The 14,194-nt window shown below is 42.4% G+C and overlaps 1 protein-coding gene across 2 annotated transcripts in view; it reads right to left on the minus strand.

Moving 5' to 3' along the window:
* LOC136857723 (uncharacterized) overlaps positions 1–7,088 on the minus strand; it is a 135,437-nt gene extending 128,349 nt beyond the window's left edge. The window contains exon 1 of one of the 2 annotated variants that reach the window (XM_068225288.1): positions 6,981–7,088. In XM_068225288.1, coding sequence (XP_068081389.1) covers positions 6,981–7,015 — 35 coding nt within the window. In that variant the 5' untranslated portion in view covers positions 7,016–7,088. The remainder of the gene's footprint in view (positions 1–6,980) is intronic. The other variant, XM_068225287.1, reaches the window with a different exon arrangement.
* Positions 7,089–14,194: the final 7,106 nt, after the last annotated feature.

The following is a 14,194-nucleotide window of genomic DNA, read 5'->3' on the forward strand; positions in this document are numbered from 1 at the left end:
ATCTTATGGCGACGATGGGATAGGAAAAGCCTAGGAAGTGGAAGGAAGCGGCCGTGGCCTTAATTAAGGTACAGCCCCGGCATTTGCCTGGTGTGAAAATGGGAAACCATGGAAAACCATCTTCAGGGCTGACGACAGTGGGGCTCGAACCCACTATCTCCCGGTTACTGGATACTGGCGGCACTTCAGCGACTGCAGCTATCGAGCTCGGTATTCCTGAAACGAAGGACGATTCTAAACCGTCGTTACCGAATGATAGTTGTACGGAAATGTCTGTCCATTCGAGCCCTCTGTGTGCTACTGTGCTATGCCACAAATTTTATAAGCATTTGCAAGCTGAAGCTTGAAGTGTCTTTCAAAAGAGTTAAGTTTCGATTATTAGAAACCGAGTCTTACTATCTAGTTTTACTTCGAAGATGGTTTACAGAATACTAGCACAAAGAAAATAATGTTCTGAGCATTTCCTGAGGTGAAAATTAAATACATTTTATACAGTTAAGTAAAATATATGCATCAAAACATCCCTCAAATCTGGCCATCATACTGGTATTTTGGAAACATGACTGGCCAAATAATCAGGCGATCAATTCAAATGTGTACTGCATTCACTTGTAGAAATTGTACAGGAATGTTCAACAAAGGAGACCAGAGCTAGCGAATAGGACGGGTTTTGTACTCAATTTAGATATTGCGAGGCGTCACGTATTTTTCGTCACTTATGAAAGTTGACGGGACTGGCTGAGATATAATTTCACTTGTATGACTCCTGCACTTCGAAACCAACTTTCAGACTATCTATGCAAGAGTAATCTGAGAACTTCTTCTCCAATTTGTTCTGATTCAAGGCATATATAAGATTTTTGTTGTTAGTGGTTTAACGTCGCAGTAACTCATCAAAGGTTTTCGGCGACACAAGGATGGGTAAGGGCTAGGATGGGGAAAAATCAGTCTTGGCCTTTATTACGGTACAACCCTAGCATTCACCTGGTGTGAAATTGAGAAACAACGGAAAAAACTTTTTTTTTTTTTTCTAGGGGCTTTACGTCGCACCGACACAGATAGGTCTTATGGCGACGATGGGATGGGAAAGGCCTAGGAGTTGGAAGGAAGCGGCCGTGGCCTTAATTAAGGTACAGCCCCAGCATTTGCCTGGTGTGAAAATGGGAAACCACGGAAAACCATCTTCAGGGCTGCCGATAGTGGGATTCGAACCTACTATCTCCCGGATGCAAGCTCACAGCCGCGCGCCTCTACGCGCACGGCTAACTCGCCCGGTTGAAAAAAAAAAAAAACTTTTTAGGGCCGACGATGGTGGGATTCGAATGCAATCGCACAGTTACGCGATCCGACCCACTCAGCCTACTGGACCGTTTTAAAGTAAAGATTGTCGGTTCTTCTTCTTCTGATTATTATTATTATTATTATTATTATTATTATTATTATTATTATTATTATTATTATTATTATTATCTCTGGCCCTTTTTCTAGTTATCTGGAGTCTATACTAATACAGACGAAGCCCAGTTTTACCACCAGATATCCTTCCTGACGCCATACTATATGAAGGGATGCATTCGCTATGAAGTGTGTTTGTAGTGGTTGGTAGTGTTATATGTTATACGAGTATATAAATGTGTATAAAGACAACCAGACGCGGCTAAAATTCCCCGAACCGGCCGGGAATCGAACGGGAGCCCTATGGACTGAAGGTCACAACACTAACCTTTTAGCCAAGCAGCCGACAGATGGTTAAAACTGTTTTATATTGTGTTGTAAGAGGCTGAGTGGCTCAGGCGGTTGAGGCGCTGACCTTCTGAACACAACTTGGCAGGCTCGATCGTGGTTCACTCCGATGGTATTTGGAGGTGCTCAAATACGTCAGCCTCGTGTTCGTAGATTTACTGACACATAAAAGAACTCCTGCGGGACTAAATTCCGGATCCTTGGCGTCTCCGAAAACCGTAAAAGTCATTACTGGAACGTAAAGCAAATAACATATTTATTTATTTATTTATTTATTTATTTATTTATTTATTTATTTATTTATTTATTTATTTATTTATTTATTTATGAGGGCATGGCTCGAGTATATTTATCGCCAGTCATTACAATCTGGACCTATACTCATATCCTGTATGACATTTTATTTTTCTTAAATGATATATTATGAGAGTGTGCTTTATAGTGTAAGTACCGGATGTCACTTCAATCATGTCATTACGTGAAAATGACAGGCAGTCTCTGGCATGCTGCGTCATGTCTGAACTCACGGAGGATGGTTATTTAACATGTTCTTACTGTCGTAAGTTGCTTAAGATCACGTCCCCTGAGGAGATTGCCTGTTACTCGTAGACTTCAAGTACGGAATGCCAGGCGATAAGAACCTGACGGAACAAATCGATGTTAAGGAATGAATGTATTGATAATAATAATAATAATAATAATAATAATAATAATAATAATAATAATGTTATTTGTTTTACGTCCACCTAACTACTCTTTTACGGTTTTCGGAGACGCCGAGGTGCCGGAATTTAGTCCCGCAGGAGTTCTTTTACGTGCCAGTAAATCTACCGACACGAGGCTGACGTATTTGAGCACCTTCAAATACCACCGGACTGAGCCAGGATCGAACCTGCCAAGTTGGGGTCAGAAGGCCAGCGCCTTAACCGTCTGAGCCACTCAGCCCGACGTGAATGTATTGACAGAGAACTATTTACTGCACACGCCCGAGACGTTACGTCATGAGCTAGTAACCTACTATATATTTAAATCTTCCTTGTTCGGCAGGGCATGATAGCCGAGTGACTTCGTCGCTGGCTCCCACCAAGACAGATATGACCGCGGTTCGAATCTTGACCAATGCTTGCGTGATGTTTGAAATGAACAGCCACTTGCTTGAGTTTTGGATTCCATATAGAAATCGAGATCGTGTGGCTGTTATCACAATGTCAACAGTCACATAAATCTCAAGCTTGACATTTTTCATTTTACCAAAGTGCAATTTTGTCAAGTGGACATTATCATTAAAGACAAGCACACACACACACACCTTAACAGGTATCACAATGTCACTATTCACATCCGAAGGAAGCAACGGGAAACTACAGATGTAACTAATACCCGAGGACATGCAGCTCTCTCTGTATGAACGATGTACTGATGACGGTTTCCTCCCGGGTAAAATATTCCGGAGGCAAAGTAGTCCCCCATTTGGATCTCTGGGTGGGGACTACACGAGAGGGGGCAATCATCAGGAAGATGGATGCAACATTCTGCGAGTCGGAGCGTGGAATGCTAGAAATCTGATTCGTTGTGGTATGTTAGAGAATCTGAAAAGGGAAATGGATGGAATAAAGTTAGATGCAGTTGGTAGAAGTGAAGTACGTTAGCAGGAAGAGCAGGAATTTTGATCAGGCGACTACAGAATTATCAACGTAAAATCAAACAAACAGGGGGAATGCAGGAGTTGGTTTAACAATGAACAATAAAATAGGATAGTGGGTAAGCTACTGCGATCAGCATAGTGAAAGGATTATTGTTCTCAATATAGATCCCAAAGCAATGCCCACCACAATATATGCCTACTACTTCAGCAGATGATGAAATCGAAAGAAAATATGAAGATACAGAAGATTTAATACAATATGAAAAAGGTGACGAGAATCTAATTGTGATTGGATACTGGAATGCAGTGGAAGGCCAAGGAAGAGGAGGTAATGAGAAGGCGAATTGGGATTGGGACAAAGGAATGAATGAGGAAGTCGGCTGTTTGATATCTGCACCGATCATAATTAAGTTCTCGCTAATACTTGGTTCAAACACCACAGACGAAGGCTGTATATATGGACGAGACCTAGAGACACTGGAAGGTATCAAACAGACTTCAGTGTATTTAGACAAACACCCAGTCCCCGAATCAGAGGAATTAACCAGACGCTGTTAAAATCCTCAACCCGGGCGGGGATGGAACTCGGGACTCGCCCTAACCCGAGCCGATAGTTTCGACGCAGGCCATTCAGCCAAGGAGCCCAATAATAGTTTATTATCTTTGATTTTAGCTTTTTCCATTTTTACATTTCCATAAGCTAACGAATTTGATTGAATTTATGGACCTTCATACATTCATGAACATTCGTTCTGTTTTAAGCCCTGGTCATGAAATTTTGCAACGTTTAATTAATACCTAATAATTAATAATATCGATACTTCTATATAGAAGATCATCAACTGTTGCCGGAAAATTACACAATCATCCTCTAAAACTCCACATACATTTCATAATTACGAATTTATGCACAAATGTATCACTTGCCACAAATTTCAAGATATTTAATTGAATTTAAAGTAAGAATTTGCAATTTAATAAATATATTGAGCCTATTTGTTGAGCCCAGAACCTGTCTGGATTCTCAAATAACACAACCAAGGGCAAATACCGTAGAACAATACGCAACACTTCCGGATTTAGCCTTGTTAAAATGGGAGACAAGTCGCAAGTAGCGGTCCTAGAGGCGTGACCTGAAAATTCGTGCTAAATTCAAATATCAATGGAAACGTGTATACGGAAATGGATAAATAAATTACGTCTAGAAAGAAAGTGTTACTAAGATATTAACTTCAAAGTTGCTAAAAGCAATTCTGGATAAATGAATGAAGAATTATTTAACAGGTTATTATTTAAAGACTGAAATTAGACATATAATCAAGATGTGAAAAGGTCTGCTGTGAAAGGGCTTGATCTTTCATTTATGCATTACTTTTTTAGCTTTAGCATTCCTGCCCGATTTTTTACGGCTAGATATTTATTTACTTTTTTTCATTTAAAAGCATTGTATCATCACATTAAAACACTTGTCAACAAAAATATCGGCACATTCCTTACATACATGATTCAATGAATTTACATGTAAGAGTTGGACAATTTTCCTTTTAACTTGAAGCCTACTAACAGAAAGAAAATCTATAAATTTAGCCTCAAAAACATTCAGACTTTCCCTATAAACAATACTTGCCATAATGCCATTACATTAGGGTAAAGCAAATTTGCATCATCATATTGTTTCAACAAAATATATACCGGTACATTTCTTAAATCACCTATATTTTCTTCAGTGCTTGACAACGTATTACGGCATTCCAAATGGGGTAACTTGGAACACAACCAGCCACACACATATGCATATGTATTTTCCTGAATTAAATCAAACCTACAGACCACACCTACAACACACATCGGTATTGAAGGTTAACTGCTGCACTATACAATAAAATGAGCGTATTATATTATAAGCCAGTTACAATGTGGGTCGCGCAGGTCAGAAGTTTAGGAAGTACTATAAAAATCTCTTTGTTACTGGAAGAATGTATATGCAAACACAATATGTACTTACATTTTCTTGTCACGAGGGAAACGGAATAAAGACCGCGAATCCTTCTGCACTTATAGTTATTGCAGTCAAACACAGCACATATCTTTCCACTCATATTGAGAGGAGATATAAAGGAATGACACACGCTACTATTTACTTACGTCAACTTAATGCAAACGCATGAATAACGCCAGAAACTTCACAAACAAATGCACGTGCTCTTATGACAGAATCAGTAACTCTCAGGTCACTCCGCTAGAGAGAGCTCTAATCGCTGTCCCTCGATATCTCGCAGAGTGTCGCGTATTGTCTCTACTGTATTTGCCAAGGGTTATGCTCTTATAGGTAAATCGCAGAACCCGAAGGTGGCACCAAAATGAGGCGTACTATACAGGTATGACGAGGAGTGAGGTAGTTTGCCATTTGCTTTCCTCACTGGGACAGAAAATGTTAATGCAGCCCCTCTGACCCTATGAGCAACACCTTTCATAACACTCGGATACACGAGTCGAGCTCTGAATGGCATTACTCAGCACCACTCATGCCAAGTTGTACTTCCTCTTAAAACAATAATCACCACCACCACCACCATCAGTACCACCCATACCTCAGCAGCTTCCATATTGTCAATCATGGTGGATGAGACTGGGACTTCGGTGGAAGCTACATTTTAGACTGGCCTGTGCCAAGAGAACAGATGCAAAAGTACTGCATCCATCAAGAAACGGCAAATAGACGGAATGTATTGTGTAGTGGTAGCCTATTAAGATTCCACAAACAGGAGAATTCAGTGGAAATGCCGTATGCACTTTCCTGACTTATTCAACCACCATTTCTCAGTCTATTGTGCACATCGTACCATCACCTTGAATTGAAGTATTCTCATTGTCTTACTTTTTCTTTATTTTACGTAGAAATAAAGTATCTGTGCCTTCAAAATAAGGAGTATTTGCTTATAAAATGATAACTCAATTTGTTACTAAAGTTTCTTTGCTTACTAATGAGGGCATTATTTTTTCGCATTAACGATAAAAGCGACAAAAATATTTTGAAGCGATTTTGAGATATCTCGACGAATCATACGATTCTGATAAAGAAAATAATGATTTTATTTTTGCGAATTATAGCGAATTAAAGCGATAGGGCCAGTTTAAAGCAAAATTAATTTATTTTGCAATAAACGCAAAACTGCAGCAGAATTCATGGAAAATAACGAACTCGTATTTGTAACTTTGGTTTGGACTGTAATAAAGGAATAATTAATGTTTATCAATATTGTTGCTATTTATGTATATATCTATCTTTCACATAAATAATATTCATAAATTAAATGAATGAAACTTTTTAGGATTAATTTTAGAAAATGATTTAACATATTTCAAGCGACGAGGCAAGCCCTACTTCGCGAAATAATGCGGAAAATGTTCCCTTTCTTGCGAAATAATGCGGAAAATCATTTTTTGAGAAATCGTACATAAATTAATGCGAAAAAATCATCTCTCTACTTACTAATAATACCCCCAGAGTTCGGTTTTTCTTGTCTACAACAAGTGAAATCTGATAATGCTTAAGATTCAAAATAGTAGTAGCTATTCTTCTGCCTCTTACCTGCAATTCTCGTGCGACAGATGCACCTGATCCATACGGCGTCTTCATCAAAATTCGCAGCGACGAAGGGATGGAATTTACAAGGGTGAGTTACCCAGTCATTGCTCAGAAACAAAGGAACGTAGCTACTCCATCTTGTGGATCCGATAGTTTACAGTCTTGCCGATAGATTACGCACGGGTCCGTAAGTTGATAAAACAGAACCTTGGCACGGCGACAGGTGTAAAATGGAGTGGTTAATTATGTTTATAGTATGATGTAGGAATGCTTTATAGCTAATGTGATTACAGAATTTGTTTACGTCACACCGACACGCGATAGGTCTAACGGGGAAGCATCAGCGCCCATATGCCAATTTGTAGGTGGGGGAGGGGGGCAGACCTTGGGGGTACGTAGTATTTTTAATATTTTGGAAGATAATGGCGACTTGTATTCTGTGGTAGAATAACCCACGGTGTTCCCTGCCTGTTGGTGGGGAACGGTACTACCGCTTCTACATAATACTGACTTTTAAATCATTTTCTTGAAAGGAAAACACCTGACTAGAATAGATTTTTACCTTTCCCTGAGAGCTGGGGGGGGGGATGGGGCGGTCCCACCTTGCTCCCAGGTATGGGCGCTCTTGGGGGGGGGACGATAGGATAGGAAAGGGCTAGGAGTGAGAAGGAATTGGCCGTGGCCTTAATTAAAGTGCTGCTCCAGCACATGCCTGGTGTGAAAATGGGAAACCACGGAAAACCATCTTCAAGGCTGTCGACAGTGGGGGGGGGGGGTTTGACCCCACTAACTCCGGAATGCAAATTCACAGCTACGAGGCTCAAACCGCGTGGCCAACTTGCTTTGCTACAACACTATTTATACTTTGCCCTAGATTAAAATATGGATAAGGCATCCAGAGTTCCCCAAGATTTAGCTAAACATTTTTAAGATCACCCCTCTCCCCGCCCCCCCCCCCCCTCCCTCGCCGATAAAAATTAAAATTAGTAAATAATGTCCAAGAGAAATAAATGTGCTAACTGGATTAAAGCCACTATATATTTATTTACCAAAGCCGAGCCTACCGCCAAATTACATTGGCCTTCAGGGCATGTGAAGGTCTGCCTCCGACAGCGAGGAAAGAAATTCTTCGAAAGAACGTGGAAGTTACGACCGTACTATCCACGGCTTCCCCACTAACTGGACTCACAGATCGTCGCGCTGTGCTGTGGTGGTTGGGAGGGAAGTTGCTGATTCACCACCCTCTGTCGACAGTTTCTTGAGTGCTTCCCGCTGTGCCATGGTGGTGTTTGTCCGGCTCCATGACTAAATGGTTAGCGTGCTGGCCTTTGGTCACAGGAGTCCCGAATTCGATTCTCGGCAGGGTCGGGAATTTTAACCATCATTGGTTAATTTCTCTGGCACGGGGACTGGGCGTATGTGTCGTCTTCATCATCATTTCATCCTCATCGTGACGCGCAGGTCGCCTAAGGGAGTCAAATCGAAAGACCTGCACCTGGCGAGCCGAGCATGTCCTCGGACACTCCCGGCACTAAAAAGCCATACGCCATTTCATTTCATGGTGGTGTTATGCATGTATTTCTGCAGTACAGGTCTCCATGTGTTTGATAACTTGAAGCCGTCTTCCCTGTTGATGTTATTTGGGCGCAGCTCTGTCTCTATGGCTTCCCTTACAATTGAGCATAGAAGTCTTTTACAGGCGCAATGATCTTCGCCTGGTCAAAGAGGATTTCATGGTCTGCACTGTAGAAATGTTCTGCTATGGCAGACTGGCTTATAGCATTTTCCGTGGAGGAGGAAAGAGCGACATTCTTGACCGACCTGATGTGTTCTTTCACCCTGATGGCTAACAAGCCTTTTTGTCATGCCAATATATGAGCAACCACAACCACAAAGGAACTTCATACACGCCCATTGTTTCCAGATGTGATTTTTCTTTGACTGGTCGAAACAGGGATATGAACTAGAGGCTTTACGTCGCACCGACACAGATAGGTCTTATGGCGACGATGGGATAGGAAAGGCCTAGGAGTTGGAAGGAAGCGGCCGTGGCCTTAACTAAGGTACAGCCCCAGCATTTGCCTGGTGTAAAAATGGGGAACCACGGAAAACCATCTTCAGGGCTGCCGACAGTGAGATTCGAACCCACTATCTCCCGGATGCAAGCTCACAGCCGCGCGCCTCTAACCACACGGCCAATTCGCCCGGTGAGGGATTTGAGCTTCCGGGTGTGGTGAAAACTGGAATTATATTGTATTTCCTAAGAATGCGCCCTATTATGTCAGTTACAGCCGCCACGTAAGAAAGGAATGTTTTTCTTCTTACTGTAGTTCTATCCCTGTTAAGCTTCTTGATATTCACAGCGTGGGTGGTCCACGTGCAGCCCGACTAGATAAGTAAGTAAACTCGTGTCCTCATCCCGAGATGGTGCAGCTCTTTTCAGGAACACCCCCAATGGAGGTGAGCTGTATGTACCATTTCAACCACATACCAGCACTCCTGCCATTCTTAAATTTCTGGCAGTGCCGGGAATCGAACCCGGGTCCCTCAGGACGGCAGCTAATAACACTAACCGTTACGCGACGGACCTGGATGATAACAGTTAACTCTACTCGCGATGTAAATTGTAATTTTTTTTTTAAACTTTCTTCAGCTTATCCTAGTGATTTCTGGGGTCGCTGGAGCATCCCAGACTCATTTTGGTTTTGGCTGGGGATTTAAGACCGGATGCCTTTCCTAAACCCACGTGATTCTTGAGATGAAGATCTCGACTGGGATTCGAACCTCAGCCTTCCGGGTGGGAAGCCAGTAGCTACGCCAGTGAGCTAATCACGCTCTCCCCCCCCCCCCGTCCCCAAATGAAAATTATTTATAGAGTTAAATTTATGTGGTTCACTATTTTTCCATAAATAGTAATTTCACTTCGAAAGGGTATGTATGTTCAGTCCGTCAGCGCTAACGCTGGTGGGAACCTCAACAGCTCTGCCATCAGTTGTCAAAGATGACCTAGGCATCACTGAAGAGGCGTACTAGGGAAATGAGGACTGAGGTAGTTTCCAGTTGCTTTCCTCACCGAGCCAGAGTTGCTATTACATATCAATCTGCCAAGCACACTGAAATGCATGCACCAACCGACCCTATGAGCAACATTTTCACACCATTCATAGCAGGGACTGGCTGCATAAGGAATCGTATTACTGGGATTGACATTACTAGCATCGCTCATACCTCAGTCACTTTCATATTGTCAAAGCCAAGGATAAGACAGAGACAGATCTATGAAAGTAACAAAATTGCTCTAGCCTATACCAGAAGACATAGTGCACTGTAAACTCTAGGTCCTGCCAGTAAAGGCATTATGTACGTTTAGTCCTCAGCCGGAGGGCTGATTGGATCAATAGCTCCGCCATCAGCTGTCATAGATGGCCTAGGCATCACTGAAGAGGCATACTAGGGAAATGTGGAAAGAGTTTCCCGTTTCTTTCCTCACCGAGACAGAAGTTTCTATTACATATCAGTCTGTCAAGCCCAGTGAAATGTATGCACCGAGCCTGATAGCTGCAGTCGCTTAAGTACAGCCAGTATCCAGTATTCGGGAGATAGTGGGTTCGAACCCCACTGTCGGCAGCCCTGAATATGGTTTTCCGTGGTTTTCCATTTTCACACCAGGCAAATGCTGGGGCTGTACCTTAATTGAGGCCATGGACGCTTCCTTCCCACTTTTAGCCCTTTCCTGTCCCATCGTCACCATAAGACATATCTGCGTCGGTGCGACGTAAAGCAACTTGCAAAAAAAGAAAGAAAAAAAGAAATGCATGCACCAAATGACCCTATGAGCAACATGTTCACACCATTCATAGCAGGGACTGGCTGCATAAGGGATGGCATTACTAGCATCACTCATACCTCGGTCACTTTCATTTTGTCAAAGCCAAGGATAAAGCTGAGACAGATCAATGAGAGTAACAAAATTGCTCTAGCCCATACCAGAATACATAGTGCACTGTAAACACTACGTCCTGCCAGCAAAGGAGGGTGGTCGGTTTGAATCACTTGAATGTTCTCTCTGTTTGCTTACATTATTGTCACCATTTGCGAGTTCTATGGAGAACCTTAGAATTGAGGAGCTATCTGACGGTGAGATAGCGGCCCCGGTCTAGAAAGCCAAGAATAACGGCCGGGAGGATTCGTCGTGCTGACCACACGACACCTCGTAATCTGCAGGCCTTCGGGCTGAGCAGATGTCGCTTGGTAGCCAAGTAGTTCGGACTCGCAGAACACACACTCTCGTGGCTGTTTAGTTCGCGGTTAATGTCTTTCACCACGCCATATGAAAGGCTCAAGATCAAGGCGTAGACTATTTTTAACTATGCCTGTAACCAGTTTTATACACAATAGCTGTGGACCTCAAACTGTGGGGTCCCTTAAGACTTTTAGTGGGGTACGCGAGCAGCCCTCAGGAAAAAAAGAAGAACAATTGAAATATGGAAATAAATGAGAAGAAAGTAAAATATGTAGGCCTATATACGGAGCCACGCTTCGCTTGAAAGTTTCACCTGGACTACGACACATCAAAAAACTGAGTCACGACATTGAAATATTGATGGTTCGTAATGTTTGAATTCCAGAATTAAGATATAAAAATATTCATCCTTATTTATTAATTTGATTGTGAAGCTAAAATCTAGCGTTTTGTGAAACTTTCAAACATGATACAGGAACAAACTCTTAAATTCCTAGTGATTTGTCAAAAACTGTATTTCATTTCACAATCTCGTCTTATTTATGATATGTATTTAAAAGAAAGGTTTATAATCAATTAAAATGCTTTAATAATTAGCCAGATATTGATATTTTTAAACCTATCATTTAGGGATATTTTCGTGGGGGTACATTGAACTTTTATCCATGAGCGAGGGGTACAATCCCATAATAGTTTGAGAACGTCTGCACTATACTATCGACGGCTATAATTGTTATTTTACAAGTTGCTTTATGTCGCACCGACACAGACAGGTCTTATGGCGACGATGGGACAGAAAGGAGCTAGGAGTGGGAAGAAAGCTGCCGTGGCCTGGAATGAAGGTGAGAAAATGGGTAAACCACGGAAAACCATCGTCAGGGCTGCCGACAATTGAGGGGGGGGGGGGGTATATTCGTATTAGTATGTAAGCCTGTCTTCGACAGTCGAAATTCCGCGCCGTAATTGGAAATAAGAAATGAGCATGTTAATGTAACTTACGAATAGAAGTAACCACCGTCGACAGTCATAATGACTACAGTAGATGATGGTAATGATGCTACATGCACAAAATGAGAATACATTTTATTGGGAAAGAGCCGAACATACCTCCCGTAAATCATATCTCCTCCGTGGAAATACCTCCAAGGAGATGTCACTCGAGAAACTCAGCGGTAAGCGTTCTAGATGGAGATAATTTCGCTGTATACGCCAGAGTGGTGGAGATGGTTCATCGATCAATCAATCCCCCATGGCACTACAGCCCTTGAAGGGCCTTGGCTACCAAGCGACATCTGCTCAGCCCGAAGGCCTGCAGATTACGAGGTGTCGTGTGGTCAGCACGACGAATCCTCCCGGCCGTTATTCTTGGCTTTCTAGACCGGGGCCGCTATCTCACCGTCAGATAGCTCCTCAATTCTAATCACGTACGCTAAGTGGATTTCGAACCAGCCCTCAGGTCCAGATAAAAATCCCTGACCTGGCCGGGAATCGAACCCGGGGACTCCGGGTAAGAGGCAGGCACGCTACCCCTATACCACGGGGCCGGCAATCAATCAATCAATCAATCTACCTATATATCTACGTATCTATCCATCTATCTATCTCTCACCACAGATCTGCATTTAGGGCAGTCGCCTAGGTGTTTACCTAGTCTTTTCTTAAATAATTGCAAAGAATTTGGAAATGTATTGAGCATCTCCCTTGGTAAATTATTCCAATCCCTAACTCTCCTTCCTATTAATGAATATTTGCCCCAGTTTGTCCGATTGAATTCCAACTTTATCTTCATATTGTGATCTTTCCTACTTTTAAAAACACCACTCAAAACTTATTCGTCTACGACTGTCATTCCACTCAATTTCTCCACTGCCAGCTCGTAACATACCACTTAGTCGAACAGCTCGTCTCCTTTCTCCCAACTCTCCACTGCCCAAACTTTGCAACATTTTCGTAACGCTACTATTTTGTTGGAAATCACCCAGAACAAATCGTTCTGCCTTTGTTTGGATATTTTCCAGTTCTCAAATCATGTAATCCTGGTGAGGGACCATATCTAGTTGGGATCTTAGCAGAGACTTACTATTTATTAATGCCTTTTTTTCAGTGGCGAAGTTAGGGCTCGAGGCCCTCTCTTCCACTTAACCACATACTAATCAAAATCATAAGATATTTAAAATAGTTAAAACCAAACAAAAAATTAATAGAATTGAGAACAAATTTAAATACTACTACTATTAAAACGTTTTCATTCCTCCCCTGAAGGGGGAAGTGGGCCTCTTAGACGGTATACCGTCTCTCAGGCCGGGAGATTTGTTACGGTGAAGGAGAAGGTGAGGGGATAGGCGGCCGTGGCCTATACTAAGAACTGTCCCGGTATTCGCCTTAGTGCAGGAGAATGGAAAACTACGGAAAACCATTCTCAGGACAGCCAATGATTGGGGCCAGCCGTGAGGTTCAGCCCTGTCCCGTCTTCCGAATGCAGAGGCATAGAACGACGGTAGAGCCGCGACCACGACTCTACTTGGTTGGCCGGTTGGAGTGCAGAGCTGTTGGACCACGGACCAGCCGTGGTGACTTGTGGACCGAGACCCACTCTGCATCCACCGACCCAAAGACGTATATGCCTTCTTCTTTACATCCTTACTACAAACCCTAAATACCCTCATAATAATGTGCAGAGATCTGTACCCTTTATGTACAATCCCATTTATGTGATCACCCCCATGAAGTCACTGAAAGACTATAATTTTCACTTAATAGTTCAAATGACGGCTATTAATGTATTGTTCTTCTAACGTACATCTGGTGTCGATTTCAGCATTCTCGTTTTCTCAATATCCCTATGGAAGGCACAGAACTCAGGGATGGACGTAATTCGAACTCATGAAGATAGATAGAGCTGTGCGCATCAACATGGCGCAGAAGATACTAGCACTTCGCTGAAAAAACTTATTCCTCTTTTTAAAAAACGTGG

This window comes from Anabrus simplex, chromosome 1 (genome assembly GCF_040414725.1).
Source record: "Anabrus simplex isolate iqAnaSimp1 chromosome 1, ASM4041472v1, whole genome shotgun sequence".
NCBI lineage: Eukaryota > Metazoa > Arthropoda > Insecta > Orthoptera > Tettigoniidae > Anabrus > Anabrus simplex.